Below are 18,867 nucleotides of genomic sequence, written 5' to 3'. Positions count from 1 at the left end.
GAAGATCATGGCCGAGCTCGCTGAAAACCTCCGAGTTGTCCCTATTCCTGGGGCGATGTAGCTCATAGCCTCACTTTTGGACACTGTTCAAGGACATAATATACAGAACCCTCTTTTGGAAACTGGTAGCCCTGAGACAAAACAAGATAACCTGATTCAGCAAGTTGGCAGGAACGAGCTGACCTCCCCGGTGCTTAAATGGTTGAAACAGATGGCCCTATACTGTTTGATTCCGAGAGAGGAGCCAACTAACATGGATGAACAAAACAGCCACATACTCAGATGCTGGAGAAAGATTGCAAAACATTGGTCTGTTCCAGAGGAGGAGCCATCAACTAATCATGATCTCCTCCCCATACAGGGCATGTTGATTCTTGAAAGGCTTGCTTCCTTTGATCTTGAGAACTGTATAGAAATCAGCAGAGCAACTGGCCTCATTTCAAAGATTGTAGAGTTCACAAGCAATATGTCTAACATGAAAAATATTGGTGAGACACATAAGACACTGCTGAAATGTTCATCACTGAAGCTGCTGGCAAGACTTGCAAGTACTAAAGGCAAATTTGGTGTAACTTTGCGTCAGAAGATTACAGAACATCTCTTCCTTTGGAGCAACCTTGCAGAGATCTTGGATAACAGAGGGAGCAGCCAAGAACTTAGGGAGCTTACAACAGGACTCGTTAGAAACTTTGCCATGGATGGAAATGTAAATAATGAGATCGGGCACAACCCGATGATCATTAGCAGGTTGATGCAGGCATTTCTTAGCCAAGGCGCATCCTCAAGTGCAGATTCAGATCAGTTACTACGAATGAACACTGGGCAAGCACTAGCACTACTGGCAATGGAGAGTGTCAGTAACTGTCTGGTTATGTTAGCGGAACCAGGGTATGTCTTCATCAAGGAACTCACAATTATGATCCATAGTGGCAGGTACAGGTACATAGCTTCAAGCCTGTTGCAGAATATGTGTGTGCATGCTCAATCTGAGCTTGGTGACTCGGACCTGAAGGAAATATCCTACATTACGAGAGAGGTGCGTGCTGCAAATTTAGGCTATATGTGCAATATTAGAGGCGGATATTGTACATTAATATTTACACATGTTATTGCAACATTTTCTGTAGCATTCATTTAAGCGACCACTCGAGTAAATGGGTGGCAACATCATCAATTACCACTGATATACTTCTATACACTACACAACTAAATAAATACATGGCAATGTCATGGATTCTACTTAACCACGTTACTGAAGTTTAATCATGGCTTACACAGCTTAGCTATTTCCCCTACAGGTGCTGGAAGGAATAATGGATGCAGAAGGTACAGAATTGGAGGTTCTTGTTGGCCTTAGTTCACAAATATGCAATGTCATTCCAGGAGATTTTGCACGAGAACTAGAGCATGGTCAGATTAAGGAAAGATTTATCAAGAGACTTGTCAATGCACTTAACTCATATATGATACCCACCTCTCATTGTCCCGGAATCAGGAGGGTGATAGTTGAACATGTTATATACATGATGGAGTGTAATCCTGGCAACGCCAGCTGTTTCAACAAATACTGGATGATGGAAGTACTGCTAATGGTGGAGCGTACAACTTCAAGCGCTGAAAATTACAGGTTCTTCTCGGGTGATGCAGGACTCATGGAGCACAGCGTACCTCTATCCGCTCTTGTGGCTAGAGCAAAAGAACTGATGAGCCGTGAGTAGCTATGAGGCATCAGCGGTGTCACCTGAACATGTATTTAGATGTATTGTACTACTGGCCTATACTGGGAGCCTGGGAGACTCAATTTGCTCACCATAGTAGCGAGCTACTCATTGCAATCCAAGGAGATCCCATGAAATTAGAGTTGATATTAAGCTGTTGATTTGTGTTGACAAGTCCACATTGTACTGCCATGATGATGAATAATGTCTGTGTTAGTGTTGTATAAGACCATGGATACATGGAAGATGATGAATCTGCTTTGCGATTGAAAATGAAACGTCTTGGTAGCTGCGCATTGCCAGGGTGTGAGGTTTCAATAACACCAACTCATGGCCTTCAAAATTTTAAGCCTTACAACGGGTGTTATTTGGCACCAGTAAATGGTGTGGTGAATGAGTACTCAGTACTCACCGGCCACAAGGCACCCACTGCAGTCCAGATCCCAAACTCTCACTGAACCTGACAAAGGACCATGCAATTCATTCATTGAGGGGGGAGATCATTAGCACAATCTATTTTAACTAAAAAACAACCACGTAGCAGCATGGTAATTTATTTGGTTTACTCGCACACCACAAATATTGAAATTTCTGCTTCAGAGTACCTATCTCACAAAGATCGTAACTGGCCATTAACTGAACACTGCAGAGTACGAGTACCTTTCTCATACAACCACGAATTGAACCGGTGTATGTGAACAATGCACTTCTAGGATTGTCAGAGCCCGGTGCTCCGGCGGCACTCGACCTCAGGCCGGAGATCAGCCGGTGATAAAAGGGATTAATCAGAGGCGAGAAGGCGAGAGTGCACCTGTCAGATCAGAAAGGGTTCAAACTTCAAAGCTGGGACGGGACTTCCACACGGCCCAGCGATTCGTATCCCTGCCAGAGAGGCTGGTTGCGCGCCGCGTCCGGCTCATCGGCGCCGCCTCGAAAAAATCGGCGACAATGAAGCACCCTGCGTGTTTTTTTTCCTATACACGGAATGGCCATGTGTGTCGTCGAGCTGCTCGCTTATGGTCGCCGTTTGGGGCCCTTTGCGCGCGCATAAGCCCAATCACGTGGCCCATTATAAATACGGTCGGTTCGAACATGCGGCTCCCCGACGACAACGGATTCACGCGTTCTTGTTAGAGCATCTACAGCCCTGTATGTCCGGGCACTGATAAAAAGGTCTCTGGAGCCAAGTACAAAACTTTTTTTTCAGGGTACGTTAAAAGCGTACCTTAGCTTTATAAAAGGAAGAAATATATGTACAAGAAGTCAAGTATAAAACTAATTGGGACTTTATTTGCAAACCGAAGAGGATGGAGGTTTGGGTGTCCTCACCCTGGATAAGTTTGCTAAAGCCACTCGTCTCCGTTGACTATGGTTAGAGTGGAAGGTTGCCACCAAATCGGTTTGGGTTCGCTGTGCAGTGTTGAACACCGTGACCTTTTTGCGGCTGCCTCCTGCACCATCATCGTAATGGCCACACCGACAGATTTTGGAGCTCTTCGTGGCTTCATGGCCTACACCCTTATGACATTGCATCTAAATTCGTCAAACTCTCTCTCTCTCAGATAAAACTGCTGGGTCCAACAAGCTCTAGCAAATAACTAATGGATTGCATGCATTGATATGAGTAATGGTTTTAGCCTTTCACACATTCAATTTTTCGCCGACCTTTGAGACAAGCTCACCACCATCACTATTATTCTTGAGATTGAGGACACCATCCTATGAAAGTTCGCTAAGGACTGCAACTATAGCGCTTCCTCTGCCTATAAGGCTTGGTTTGAGGATCTCACTTCTTCGGACTTGGTCCAAGCAGTCTAGAAGATCTACCCCTCCCCCTAGGTGCAAATTCTTTGTTTGGTTGGTTCTCTAAAACATGATTTGAACATCTGATCAGTTGATTCGTCGGGGTTGGCCAAATTGCGCCCTTTGCCCCATTTGCAAGCAAAGCCAAGAATCGACAACTGACCTTCTTTATCAATGCCGCTTCAGTATGTGCATTTGGAATGTCATCCTTCCTTGGCTAGGCATGCATGACATCCTTCCAGCGACTTGGGTCGTGATAGCTTCGGTAAGGGATTGGTGGAATGGTAACCTCCTGTTTCAACGTGGATCCCCCAAAGCGCTTGCCTCCTTGATGATGCTTATTTCATGAGAGATTTGGTCGGAGCACAATGCTAGGGTATTTCCTAACACCGCCGCCCCTTCGATGATCATTATTGCCATGATCAAAGAGGAGATCTCCCTTTGGGCTTTGACCGGTGCCAAGCATATGAGTGTTGTAATTCCATGAGAGTTGACTTTTATTTGCCCACCTTGTGGGTTTTGCTCAAACTGCTCCTTAATCAATAAAATGACAAATCTTTTTGCCTTGTTTCAAAAAAATAAAAGAAAAAAAGGAGCTTCGAGGTGTGAGGCCACAGCCGGTATAATTGTTTGTTTGAGCTTTAGCATTTTCCATACAGCCTGAGTTGTTTGACATTGCAGCCATACAGCCCGCCCCACTTATTGCCTGCTGATTCTGCTGACCTTCCTTTTGAGATAATTTGTCCCCGCTGAATGTTCATCCAAGGCCTTGCTCCATTGCATTATTCAGACGTTCCTTTGACGTGCCGGCCGGCGCCCAGGCAAACGTTGCGTGCTAGGAATCCACTTGGCAATTGCACAAGTACTCTGGTGTACTTCTATTGTTTCACTAAGTAAAACATCTCTCTCTAAAATCAGCAGACATAACGGTCACATCATCGACCAAAGCATGCTTAACTGTATTATCATCCGTCGTTGAGAAGTGTACGTACTGTTGAGGTTCCCGCGCCGGACGAGGCCAAGAAGCCCGTCGTCCAAACGATGGCCGGCAGCATCGCCGCCGGCGGCCTCGAGCACCGCATCGAGGTGCCGGGTGCCGCCTGCGGCTCCAGGCAGGGCACGGCGGCCGCTCCGGAGAAGTGGCTGAATTGCTTCGTTGGCGTCGTGGCGCTGATGGAGAGGGTGGGCAACGCGCTCGGCACGCTGGCCTTCACCTGGGCCACCGTCGTCCTGCTCGGCGGCTACCCGACTGTGCTCGGGCCACTGGACTTCGGCTTCGCAACGATCATGGTTTTCTTAGAGGCCGTCAGGTATTCCCTTTCCACCACACATCACAGAATCATGGACTCATGCATGGTTTTCCTAGCACATGCACGTAGCGCTAATGCTTCAGAGATTGTTCTGGTTTCGTTTTGTATTTCTTTCATCTTAAAATTAACTTCGGATAAAGCGTGCTGATCTTGCACTCGACGTGTTGATAGATCCTCTCTAGCGACAGTAGGTTCCTTCCCGGCTCGGAACGCACTTCCACATGCATTTTATTTTACTTTCAAAAATAAATTCCTGCGTACATACAACAATTAGAAAAGTACTTCCTCCATCCCAAATTACTTATCACTGAAATGAATGTATCTAGACGTATTTTAAGAAAAAGGGTTTCCCCCGCTTTATATTATATATATATTATAAAACAACAACCAACCAATACAACCAGCTCGCTGGGGCCGCAGCACAAACAAGCCCAAGAAAAAAACAAGAGAAAGAAAAAGAAACAAATGCCGACGTCGGCAGCTCAACTAAGCGAAGATGGCCGATATCCGCCGCACCCTCCGGAGAAGTACCACCGCACGCCTAACACTCCCAAGTCTCGCGTACCAAGCAACACCTTCGGAAAGGAATGCGACGGCGACACCGCTGCTGTCCGGACAGGTCCTAGGGTTTCCCCCCGGTACGCGGTTGGTAGACAGGAAGGGGAATCACCGACGCCCCTCAAGAAGGTCCGCAACGCCCACGGGTGCAGCCACGCCGGTGGCGGAGGAGCCGCCAGGGATTTCTCCCGCCCCGAAACCAACACCAACATAGACAATCGAGAGTGCACCGCCTAACATGCCGCCCACGAGTCTGTGCCACCACGGATACCGCACCAACTTCACCGTCTTACTGAGGCCACCAACATGAGGCCTGGAGGGAGGACGAGGGGACACCGGGCTCGGGGGCGACCACAACGCAGCCGACAAGAGGGGACAACCTCCACCGCGCCGCGGAGCCGACCGGACGTAGCGATAGGGACTTACCAGGCCTCCACAGGCCCGGCCGGACCCCAACGGATCCGGACAATCCATGCAGCCACGCTGCAGCACACCGGCCGCCGGAGCCATCACCACCTGCAGCCATAGCCGTCTCGCCACCACCACCAGGGAGCCACCAGCCACAACCTAGACGTATTTTTAGGTCTAGATACATCTATTTCTATCCGTTTAGGCGACAAGTAATTTCGGATGGAGGGAGTAACAAATTTCGAGGAGGCCATAAACGAATGCAAAAGCATGCCATCAACAAATATTACTATACACTATGTTCCCTAATTTTTAGGGCCTCACAATCAATTGAGGTCTTCAATTAGAATTAGGTCACCCGATTTTGACCGGGTCAACAATTTATCAAAGCTCCCCCCATCCAATTATATTACACCATATACTATGCTTCCTAATTTTTAAGGCCTCACAATTAATTAAGATCTTTAATTTAGAATTGAGTCACCCGATTTTGACAGGGTCAACAATTTCTCAAGGAGATTTTCCATTTAATTACTTTTCACTACATTCCCTAATTTTGAAACTCTTTCATTCGGTTAAGATGTTTAATATTGGATTTGGTTTACGATTTTGCTTGATTTTTCAAAAAATCAGTAGCAAATGACCTATAAAAACATATCAATCCCGCGTACCATCCCAGGACCTAGAAAAAAAAGTCACCATGTGATACTGTAGCATTAAATATAGTACATGTAACCACCACCGTAGATATTTCCTCACATAAATATGGGTTGAATAACACAAACTAGCATCACAAAAGACCCATCAAATGACCGCATTATAAATAAAAATAAAACACACTCCATCATCTCCCCCACCTGTCAAACTAAATATTTCATCAGTTTCAAAATATATATGAGGGGTATTAATTTTTTGGAAAGTCAAATCCCTTCTACTTTGACCAAGCCAGAGCCAAAATATCGATAGTCACAATATTAGACAAAAAAATTCGAAACTCCATTCATGATGAATCTAATGATACCGATTTGAAATTATGGACTTCGATATATTTCTCTACAAATTGATCAAACTTAAAGAGGTTTGACTTTTTCAAAAAGTAATACACACTATATTTTGAAACAGAGTGAGTAATTTGTTATAAGAAACCTAATAACACCAATGATGCAGCAAAGCGCGCCAAATCCTTCTAGTAGTGTTGATTCCGCACTAAACAACAAACAATCACGTGGACACACGGATAAAGTCAAATATGAGGTTAATCCAGCAGGGCATCGTCATCTAGAAAGTACTCCCGATGCCGTCTAGACAATTTAAGACAAGAATTTTGGGACGGAGGGAGTAGAATTGTATTGTCAGCCTTGTGGCGAAACTCTAGTAACAACGGCCGGCTCATGACTCTGACCTCTTCTTGCCTGCCGAACACTCATATTTGTAGTAATCTCATTTCGAATCTTGATTATTGATGGCATGTGTTGGATAATGAGCAACTAGTATTCACTGAGGGCCAAAGGCCAATACATATACATGTGTGGTAAAGTGCAGGAAAGCCCCTTATACAATGGGGATATACAGAAAGGGGATTATACACATCTAACACCCCCCGCCCCTCAAACTCATGGTGGGTAAACAACACTGAGTTTGGAGATAAAAAGCCATGTTGTGCTCAAGTTTGTGCCTTCATGAAGAAGTCCGCCAACTGTAACTCAGAAGGCACATAATGAAGAGCGAGAGTCTGATCCTGCACAACAGCACGCACAAAGTGGGCATCCACACCGATGTGCTTGGTGAGCTCATGCTTCATCGGGTCACGCGCAATACTGATGGCACCGGTACTGTCTGATAGTAAGGGAGTCGAGGTAGTAGCAGACACACCAAAATCCTCAAGTAACTACCGTAACCAGATCACCTCAGCCATCAACATAGCCATTGCTCGCAACTCAGCCTCTATACTTGAGCGAGAATCTGTTTCTTTGTCTTCCAGGGAATAAGAGAGCCACCAAGAAAGACATAGTAAGCCGACAGCAAGCGTCGACCAAAGGGATCACTAGCCCAGGTAGCATCAGAGTAGGCCTAGAGCTCGAGAGAGCTGGAGCGGGGAAAGAAAAGGCGATGAGAGATCGTGCCACAAAGATATCATAGAACACGGAGGAGATGACTATAGTGGATAGAGGTGGGGGGCTGAAACAAACTGACTCAGGATGTGGACAAGATAGGGGATGTTAGGACACATAATAGCAAGATAGATAAGGCTGCCAACGAGGTGATGATAGCGAGTAGGATTGGGAAGAGGATCACCGTCAGAGGCACGAAGCTAAACGTTGAGCTCCATAGGAGTCACAATAGTGTGCTCATCACCGATAGCGGCATGGGTAAGAAGATCATGAATATATTTTTCCTAGGAGATGTAGAAGCCATCAGAGGTTGGGGAGATCTCAATCCCAAGAAAATAGCAAAGTGGACCAAGATTAGACATGAGGAACTGATCGCGAAGGCGAGCCTTAACAAATGCAATGTAGTCAGAGTCGTCACCAGTGATGATCATGTCATCAACATAGAGAAGGAGAAGAGTCCGACCACGAGGAGACGTGTGAAGAAACAACGCGGGATCATGATCACTGGGCAAGAAGCCAGTGGTAGTCACCACAGAGGTGAAACGCTCAAACCAGGCGTGAGGGGGCTGCTTAAGACCATAGAAGGAGCGACGAAGTCTACATACCATACCATCAGGAGCATAGTACCCTGGTGGTGGCTGCATATAAACCTCCTCATGCAACTCGCCATTGAGAAAAGCGTTCTGGACATCAAGTTGAGAGATAGACCAATAATGAACAGAAGCCACAACGAGGAGAGTGCGAACAATGGTCATGTGGGCCACAGGGCGAATGTCTCGTCATAATCGCGTCCCTGCAACTGCTAAAAACCATGGGCCACAAGACGAGCTTTGTAGCGCTCTAGAGAACCATCGGAGCAAGTCTTAATCTTGTAGACCCACTTGCAGGTGATGGGACGAACACCAGAAGGAAGGGAAACCAGATCCCATGTGCCAGAGCGCTCAAGGGCAGCAAGCCCTTCGGCCATCACAAGCTGCCATTCAGGCTGAGTCATGCCAGTCCGATAGGAAGTGGGCTCAGCAATAACAAAGAGGCCGTATCGATCAGGAGAATAGCGATCAGGTGGGGGGCGAGGCCGAGCATGGAGGTTATGAACCGGGGTAGGCGTGAAGGGAGGTGCCAGAGGTGGAAGGCGCGTCTGGGGAATCACCCTCAGTACAAGGGCGGCGAGTATAGTGGAGAGGGAACGGTGAGAGAGGACGACGGACTAGAGATGATGGTGGAGAGGTGGAGGAGGAGGATGGGGAAGATGGTGTCGGTGGTGAATGAGGATGAATGAGAGGTGCCGGAGGAGGAGGGGAAACGTAAGGCACATAGCAGGGTGTATCGGGAAGGAGAAGAAAAGAAATATCGTCCATAGAGAAGCTCGAGGAAGAAGGACGTGGGTAGTAAGAACGAGACTCATCAAAAGTCACATCACGCGAGATGCGCAGGCGACGACCAACATGATCCCAACAACGATAGCCCTTGTGCTCATCACTGTAGCCAAGAAAAACACACTCAGCCGACTAAGTAGTCAGTTTGGTGCATTCTCGCAGGGCAAGAAGGACATAGCACACACATCCAAACATACGAAGAGTTGAGTAGTCAGGAGAACAACCAGTGAGACACTCAATAGGAATACCACCTTGCAGGGCAGGCAATGGCCGAATGTTGATGAGATAGGTGGATGCAGAAACAGCCTCAGCCCAAAAGTGGGGTGGAAGGGAAGCGACAATCACCAGCGCACGAGCCGTCTCAAGAAGATGATGATGCTTACGTCCTGCAATGCCATTCTGAGCATGGGCACCAGGACATGAGAAATGGGCAAGAGTACCCTGTTCCGCGAGAAACCCACGCAACATCTAGGAGATATACTCTCCAACGGAGTCAGCACGAAAAGTATGAATAGGCATGGAAAACTGGTTGTGAACCATGGCAGCAAATCGTTTGTATATAGAAAGAACCTCGCTACGAGATTTCATGAACTAGAGCCAAGTGTAGCAAGAGAAATCATCAATAAACAAAACATAGTAGCGATGACCACCTTTCGAATCAAAGGGAGTAGGACCCCAGATATTAGAATGAACTAAGTCAAACAGACGCTGAGATACCGACTCACTAATAGGATATGGTAACTGGGTCTGTTTGCCAAGTCTACAACCATTACAATGTAAAGAAACATCTCCAGATACAGACCCTAAGAGGCCCTGACGCACTAAGGATGACAAGCGAGAGCCACAGATGTGACCAAGGCGATGATGCCACCGCTGAAAGGACACAGAGGTGGAGGCAGCAAGAGCATGAGAGCTGACAGAAGTGGTGGCAGCGGAAGGAACACAAAGCCAGTCAACCTCCCAAAGGCCGTCTGACTCACGGCGCCGGGCCCAGCACCAACCAAAGCCTTGGTGTGACGATCCTGAATGGAGCAAGAGTCGGTATCAAGAATGACACGACAACCAAAATCAGTAAGTTGGGCAGCGGAAAAAAGATTCATGGTAAGGCGAGGAACATGTGAAACACTAGGAACAAAAAAGGACAGAGTGGAAAGAATACCACGACTAGCAATAGGAAGAGATGTGCCATTGGCAGTAAGAACATTAATGGGAGAATCGAGGTTGAAGAGAAGACAACACTGAAGAATCAGAGGATGATACGTCTCCGTCGTATCTACTTATCCAAACACTTTTGCCCTTGTTTTGGACTCTAACTTGCATGATTTGAATGGAACTAACCCGGACTGACGCTGTTTTCAGCAGAATTATCATGGTGTTATTTATGTGCAGAAACAAAAGTTCTTGGAATGATCTGAAACTTCATGGAACAACTTTTCGGAAATAATAAAAAATCCTTGCAAAAGATGAAGGCCAGGGGGGCCCACCACCTGTCCACGAGGGTGGGGCGCGCGCCCCTACCTCGTGGGCCCCCTGGAGCTCCTCCGACCTCAACTCCAACTCTATATATTTGGTTTCAGGGAGAAAAAATCAGAGAGAAGAATTCATCGCGTTTTACGATACGGAGCCGCCGTCAAGCCCTAAAACCTCTCGGGAGGGCTGATCCGGAGTCCGTTTGGGGCTCCGGAGAGGGGAATCCGTCGCCATCATCATCATCAACCATCCTCAATCACCAATTTCATGATGCTCACCGCCGTGCATGAGTAATTCCACCGTAGGCTTGCTGGAGGGTGATGGGTTGGATGGGATCTATCATGTAATCGAGTTAGTTTTGTTAGGGTTTGATCCCTAGTATCCACTATATTCTGAGATTGATATTGCTATGACTTTGCTATGCTTAATGCTTGTCACTAGGGCCCGAGTGCCATGATTTCAGATCTGAACCTATTATGTTTTCATCAATATATGAGTGTTCTTGATCCTATCTTGCAAGTCTATAGTCACCTATTATGTGTTATGATCCGTTAACCCCGAAGTGACAATAATCGGGATACTTACCGGTGATGACCATAGTCTGAGGAGTTCATGTATTCACTATGTGCTAATGCTTTGTTCCGGTACTCTATTAAAAGGAGGCCTTAATATCCCTTAGTTTCCATTAGGACCCCGCTGCCACGGGAGGGTAGGACAAAAGATGTCATGCAATTTCTTTTCCATAAGCACGTATGACTATATTCGGAATACATGCCTACATTCACTACAAAAAAAGACACATCCGTGACATTTTGGGCCGAACGAATTTTTTTCTGTCATACATGTGACACTTCTATGACGATAATTGTGACAAAACCCGGTATCATCATCGATGTGGTGGGATCCTACTTCTATGACAAAAAATCATGACAGAAAATGGGCTTTTCGTCCCGGGCGGGCCGAAGACGCAGCTGCATGACATTCTTTGGGCCGTCCATGACGGAAAAAACCATGGTAGAAGCGAGGGGGAGGAAAATTTCGGGGAGTTCCTGGTTACGGTGGGAGGTCGGGAGCCGAGCGACGCGCGTTTCTCTCGTACACGTACGCGCGTGTGTGCGAGGCATTGGCTCTAACTGAACCCGAGCGAGGCGTTGGGATCTAACTGAACCCGAGCGATTGCACTGCAGGCTACGCGTTACTGAACCTGAGCGATCGATCGATAGCTGTTAACTGAACCCGATCAAGCAATTCCTTCGCTACTGCTGCTAACCGAAGCTGATTGATGGGATGAACAGTGAGCGTTGCGGGGGGGGGGGGGGGGGGGTTGGATGAACAGTGAGCGGTGGCGTTGCCTCTGGATGAACTGGACCCCGTGGTGTGGTGGAGGGCTGGATGAACAGTAGACGATGGAGGGGTGCCTGTGGAGGGGTGGATGAACAGGACCTCGTGGTGTGGAGGACTGGATGAACAGTAGACGGTGGAGGGGTGCCCGTGGAGGGGTGGTTGAACATGACCCCGTGGTGTGAAGGGCTGGATGAACAGTAGACGGTGGAGGGGTGGTTGAACAGTAGCCGGTGGAGTAGCGCACGGTGGAGAATGGATGAACAGGAGCCCGTGGAGGCTGGATGAACAGGAGCCCGTGAAGGTTGGCGGAGGTTGATGGTGGAGATGAAGAGTATCCCGTGGAGTCCCTTTTTGCGGTACGCCACACCCCTCCCGATGAACAGGACCCCCGTTTCGATCGTAGCGCTCCAACACAAGTCTGTTTCCTCTATTTTGCGGTACGCCATACCCCTCCCGATCAACAGGACCCCCGTTTCGACCGTAGGAGGTCCGTTTCCTCCGTTTTGCGGTACGCCAGACCCCTCCCGATGAACAGGATCCTGTTTGGAACGTGACCGGTCGAACACAAGGCCGTTTCCTCCATTCTGCGGTACGCAGGCCTCGTTTCCATCACCTGTTCCGTCCAAGCCCTCCTGATGAACACGACGCATTCCATTGCCTCCCCATGAACACAACGCATTCCGTTGCCTCCCCATGAACATGACGCATTCCGTTGCCTCCCCATGAACACGACGACAATGCTGTTTCTCCGTTCCGACCCAGCCATGTACACGATCCCTGGCCGTACGTATGCGCGAGTAGGCGTTCGAGACCCCGCCCGTATGTACACATACGTGGCCGTATTTTCTTTCTTGCACCCTGGCCGCTGTATGTACGTGTACATGCTACGTGCGCGCCTCTACTACGACACGTGCGCGCCTCTACTACGACACGTGCGCGCCTCTACATCGACCAGTATGTACGTACACGTTCGCGACTAGAATGACAACGCTACATACGCTTCGACCAGGTGGGTCCCGACTGTCAGGCACTTCCTTGCCTGCAAAGATGTAGCTGGTGGGTCCCAACAGTCAGGGGCGAATCGTTTTTTTGCCCGGACGCACTTCCTTGCGTGCGAAGGTGTAGCTGGTGGGTCCCAGCAGTCGGGGGCCTGGTGGGTCCCAGTAGTCAGGGGGGCGAATCATTTTTTCGGACGCACTTCCTTGCGTGCGAAGATGTAGCTCGTGGGTCCCAACAGTCAGGGGGCGAATCATTTTTTTTGTGAAATACGGTGGCCCATCCGGTGGGTCCCCGCTGTCAGGTGGAGGAATAATTATTTTGCGCGTAATAAGGAGGCACTTCCTTGCGGCTGCCGTGGACCCAGCTGTCAGCCTCTGCATGTACAGTACTCTTCCGATGGAAGTCGGTCGTTGACCATGTTGACCACGCCGCGCCGAGAGCACCAGGGCGGTGGTCTGGACGACGGTGAGGCCTAGGAAGGGGACGACACGGAGCCAGGGAAGACGCAGCAGTGGAAGCCCGCGCGGAGATGAGTACGAGGGTTCACTGGTTGGGTTGCGGTGTGAGGCTGCTGTCACCGTAGAATAACACGGGGTGTGGGTGAGTACAGGGATGGCCTGGCCAGCGTGGGAGTAGTACGGGGCAGTGAGGCCTCCGCGGCATCATAGCCGGCCACGGGAGGCAAGAGCACGCGACACGACCGGCGCTGCTTTGGGCGGCTGGAGCAAGAAGACCAGAGGTTGAAGAAGCACTACGGCCGTTGGATGGACATCGTACGATCACTGCAGCTAGAATCGTTTATATTGACTAAGTTGACAAAGCCCTTAGCACGCATCAACTTAGTAGGCCCACAGCTCGAATTTGCAGAGAACATATAGCCCATTTACGATTTGTAATAATGTACAACCCATTTTTTAATTTTAATGGAATTTACTACAGCCCATTTACGGTTTGTTAAAAGTACATCCCAACTTCTAGCTAGGACAACGATTAATAATTTCAAACAACCGCTCAAAACAGAATTCAAAAAAAAATTCCCACATTTTGATGGGATCCGAAATATTTGTATTCAAAATTTCTAGTCAGGTTAAATATAATTTCAAAATAAAGTTGTATTACGTTAAAATCCAATGAAATATTACGCGCGCAATAAGTAATGAAATTAAAATTTTCAAATTTCAAAAATAATATATTTTTCAAACTAATTACGTGTTTGGTGCATAGTAACTGTCCAGTTATTATAATTACATCCCATTTATTATTTCTTAAAATCCATTTTCTTGTTAAGCCTAATGCATACCTCCTAGGAAAGTTTGCAGCCCAGCAGGACGGAGAATAACAAGTTGACCCGGATATTATGTACAACTGTCGGCCCAGTTGCATTGCTGATGTTGAAAAAAAGCTATTTTTTATACACACATTAAAAAAAATTGTATAGATAAGGAACATTTTTTATACACACATTTAACAATTTTTAAATACATGATTAACACTTTTTAAAACTTATTTTTTAGTCAACAGTGGGCCCACAGCGAGCGGAGAAGGTCACAATACACATATTTTTTAAATACATGATTAACACTTTTACAAAAACAATTAGCCCACAGCTAGCGAATTAGCTCCAATCGGCCCACAGTGGGCCGACAGGGGCCAGTCGGCCAGCTATAGGCCTACTGGAATCCAATCGGCCTGCTGTGGGCCGACTAGGCCCAGTCGGCCTGCAGCGGGCAGACCGTGTATTATATTTGAAAAAATTACCCAGCGTAATATTTATGAAAATTAATAAAAAATGTATTATTAAAAAAATATATCAAAAAAGGCCTGTGTAGTACAGTATAACCTAACATGGTTACTCAGCCCACATACAGCGACGCCGGAAAGGCCCAAACAAAGCTTCTGTACAACTTTTTGAAGTCACTGAGCTCAATTAATAACTTAAGAAAAAAGTTAGATTACAGTGGAACCTAATTAAAAGCTGTCACGAGCAAATAAATAATTCAACGGGTCCCACTTGTGCGTGTGCGTGTGTGCGTGAGAGAGAGAGATAGAGAGAGTGAGAGAGACCCATCGGCCGATGCTCGTAAATACATCTTTCAGCCATATGCATTGCTGATGCTTAGTAAAAACTTATATAGTTGACACAATCATATAAAACATCATAGTACACTGAACTTGCATACAAAAATTTCACGCAGGCGGCACAATCAGGATGGAAGCAGTGGATCGCTACGGAAAGGGCTATGTTGAAACCAACGAAGTCATACATAACGGTTCATCGTCTTTATCAATAACGGGGAAATATCTTGAATGTTGTGCAAAGAAAACAGACAGACAACACAATAAGTTCTCCTAGCACATTAAGTTGACGTACAACCCTTTCTAAAAAAAGTTCAGGTACAAAATTAGAACATGTCACAATCAAATGTACTGGCATATCAGTGCTTCACACCCATAGCTCGGATTTAACTAGTATCTGACAAGATTCAGTTGTTACCTCAAATTAGAGCACATCCAGGCAGCCAGCCCTGCCTCTTCTCCCAAAGAAGCAGTGGCCTCCGCCGCGCGATGGAGTAGGCCCTGTGCCATCCATCGTTCCGAGCAACACGGGGAAAGTCTGACGTTGACTCCTGTAATGGACGTCGTCGACGGATCCTGGCACCAGTGGCGGCGGCAGGACTTCGATTGATGGATTGACCACTTCTTTGACATGCACGAACACTCGATACAGGTACATCCCTAACGTGGCCTGTGGCGGCCTTGGTGGCAACGAATAGTACAACCCTGGTTCCTGCATCGGTATCTCAACACCAATCACCTTCGGTATGGTGGACGGCTTCTTCATCCATGCCATAACCGTCAGAGCCCAGCTGTCTGGAGGAAACAAACATACTTACGAGCTCACCTCCAAGGTCGTTGATAAGCTCATTCATGGACTCGCTGTTCCAAGCACGCCGAGGCATGCCGTGGAAGGCGAGCTTTGTTAAAAACTCAAGCTCAAAGGGCACTGAGCCCCATCCTAGGTGCCACCGATCAAAGCTCACCAGCGCGCCATCGCAGAACAAACGCCAGGAAGATTCGAACACACGACTGCAGTCGAAAGTTGTCCGGAACCTGACGAAGAAATCAACCGGTGGCGGACAGACTTCGACGAGCAAGTCACTTATTTGGATGCCGTGCACAATGCCAAGAGCTTTGACAAGGTCATCCGGTGAGACGGGAGGCCGGTCACCGTTGATGGTTACCATCAGCACTTTGCCGGCAAACTGGTCGTCAAGCGCCGCCATGCCACTGTTGAGCGATAGCACGCAACGACCAAAGGCAGGACGGACCTCAGGATCTCTAGCTCGGAGATCCGCATTGACCGGCGACATGATAGTGCGCTTGAGTACAGGGAGTACAGGAGGGGGATTTGGGGGAAATGGAGTAGGAATCGAGATTCCAGAGGTGGGGGAGGGGCGGGAGACTGCGGATGAAAAGGTAGCATGAATTTCGAGCACGCGCCAATATGCTCTCGGCGCGCAAGCGCACGAAAACACCGGTGGCGCCCACATGTCGGCCTAAGAGTCCTTATTCATTCTTTTTTGGAGAGCCCGGCCTTTTTTTCAGGATCTTTTGAGAGCCCGGCCTGAGAGTCATAATTGACCTGTTTGGCATTGCGTTACTACTCGGCCCATATTCAACGACACCTCACTGGCCCAAACAAGTGTACATCATCGAAAAGACACTAAGCTCAAATTATATAACTTGAAAAAAGGAGATATACTCTGAACACTGGAGAATGGTGATGCCCTCATTTAGCCCACCAGTAGTTCGAGACAATAAACAGTTCGAAACAACGATATATACAACATTCAAACACTGACTAGTGACTACTACTGACATAAACAGCAAGACATGATAGTTCATAAGAAGTCTTGCTACACCACCAAAACGCACCCATCTGCAGCGCTCAGACTCTCGTGATCCAGACGAGAATGACATTCTAAACAGAAGCAACTATTACATAGTAAGAGTGACATAGACGAGGATGACCAAATGACAAGGAATATGCATAACAAAAGAAAGAACTACCCATCCAGAACCAGCAGCAAAGACAACAAAGTCATTCGAAGAGATGATCCAACACCATCATAATTTGCAGCCCCGCTTCAGCGACCAGTGATCCGGAGACACCAGTACTCCACCCTTTCGATGCAACAGCCCAATTACCTATCAACCTGAAGGCTCGAACCACATCACTGCCTGTCGTAATTGAGACATCCAAGGATCAAAGTTAATCCGGATGCCTTTGTCATTCTCACCTTCTTTTGGCTGCAGGCTGTATCGTTGACAATCAGGGGAGTTTGCTCCCGAACTCCTAGGGCTCGCCGTGTAGACACAGTTTTCCATAGCAAACAGAGCCTCTCTGCCATCAAGGTCCTTGCCAACGGTGATCTCCTGGTTAATCGGATAATTGAGTCCGAGAAACAGAGAGTGTGAACCAAGGCTGTTTACCCGCCTCCAACTAAAAAATCCTAAAGGCCCCAACAAGCTGGTATCCTGCTCATAGACGTAACAACCACTGTCCGGATACTCACGTATTACACGGTGCTTGTATACAGTGGGGTTTTTGCAATATAACTTTTCCGGCTCATGTGTCCGAATGATCATCAGTCTTTTGCCGTCGTCTGATCGAGCGAGGAACCAGTTGTGCTTCCCTGTTTTTGGCAAAGGTGGTGTGATTACAAAGGGCAGTAACTGTAGGGACACTGCATCATATCAAAAAGGACAGGCATTGTTAATGTAAGATCAGCATTGTTCAGAGTATGAGTAGGATAATGCAAGAAACAACATTGATATGTCCCTGTTGGAACTGGGAGGAAAATACAGGGAAATGTATACTGGGTTCGAAAATATAGAAGTGCCATGCATGGTTATACTCATGTTATCTCGCAATCGATTCTTCACAGGAAACTACCATGTCATGCATGTTATGTAATCATGTTCTGTCCTCACAAACAAATTCTTCAAGGTAACTAACAGACCATGCATTGTTATATACTCGTGTTCTGTGGGCAAAATTTTTGTGAGGATATTATTCTAGCCATTGATTGCTGAAGGGCGAATATAGGTATGTACACATGGTAAGCATTGCAGGATTTCACTACTTCCAAATATAGAGTTCTCCATATGCACATTTACTTCCCTAATGTATGGTTAGATGAAACCAACAGTGTGGTGCATGTTTCTACATCATGAAAATGAGGAAACTAACATGGCCATTGATACACACTCATATTTAGTAGTAGTATATAGATTACTGTAAAATAAGGATAATATCCATATATTCCTAACCGTTTGATTATTCAGGGTACAAATTGGCTGTAATGACATGGTCACAATCGCATGAATTAACTCATTCCAAATATAGCTGATTTACGACATCTCTAATACATTGCCATAGTTCTACTCAAATTCTGCTCAAACAGAGATATGCCAATCATCACAAAAAGTTCAAACAGTGTCATGGCGTCATCATTAACATGAGAGGAAACAACTTACACGCGCCGTCCCAGCAATACGTGGTGCCATCTGCTTTGTCGATCGCGTAGATGATGCCATTGTGTTCAATAGCATCACAGAAGTGTGTATCAGCTTTGACGATGATCCACTGCGAGCCGAGTTGTCTCCAGCTAAAGAAGGCACCGACGTAAAGATAGGCGAGTCCGCGGTCGAACAAGGCAATTAGCTTGAAGTCTGCGTAATTCGCATGTCGTGTGGGCACTTGGCA

At 47.2% G+C, this 18,867-nt stretch overlaps 1 protein-coding gene across 1 annotated transcript; it reads left to right on the top strand.

Moving 5' to 3' along the window:
• Window positions 1–364: 364 nt before the first annotated feature.
• Window positions 365–1,800, top strand: LOC123184864 (uncharacterized). The gene is made up of 2 exons (XM_044596910.1): window positions 365–1,036; window positions 1,299–1,800. Exons 1-2 carry the CDS (start codon window positions 365–367, stop codon window positions 1,716–1,718), a joined length of 1,092 nt encoding a protein of 363 aa, XP_044452845.1. The 3' UTR covers window positions 1,719–1,800.
• Window positions 1,801–18,867: the final 17,067 nt, after the last annotated feature.

This window comes from Triticum aestivum, chromosome 2A, assembly GCF_018294505.1.
Source record: "Triticum aestivum cultivar Chinese Spring chromosome 2A, IWGSC CS RefSeq v2.1, whole genome shotgun sequence".
NCBI lineage: Eukaryota > Viridiplantae > Streptophyta > Magnoliopsida > Poales > Poaceae > Triticum > Triticum aestivum.
Note: the sequence above shows the minus strand (reverse complement) of the source record. Positions and strands in the feature narration are given on the sequence as shown.

Bases quoted from the DNA above. Each gene is read 5' to 3' on its own strand.
- LOC123184864 (XM_044596910.1), top strand. From the start codon at position 365: ATGTTGATTCTTGAAAGGCTTGCTTCCTTTGATCTTGAGAACTGTATA. The intron at 1,037-1,298 runs GTGCGTGCTGCA...TTTCCCCTACAG, and splicing joins TATCCTACATTACGAGAGAG to GTGCTGGAAGGAATAATGGA.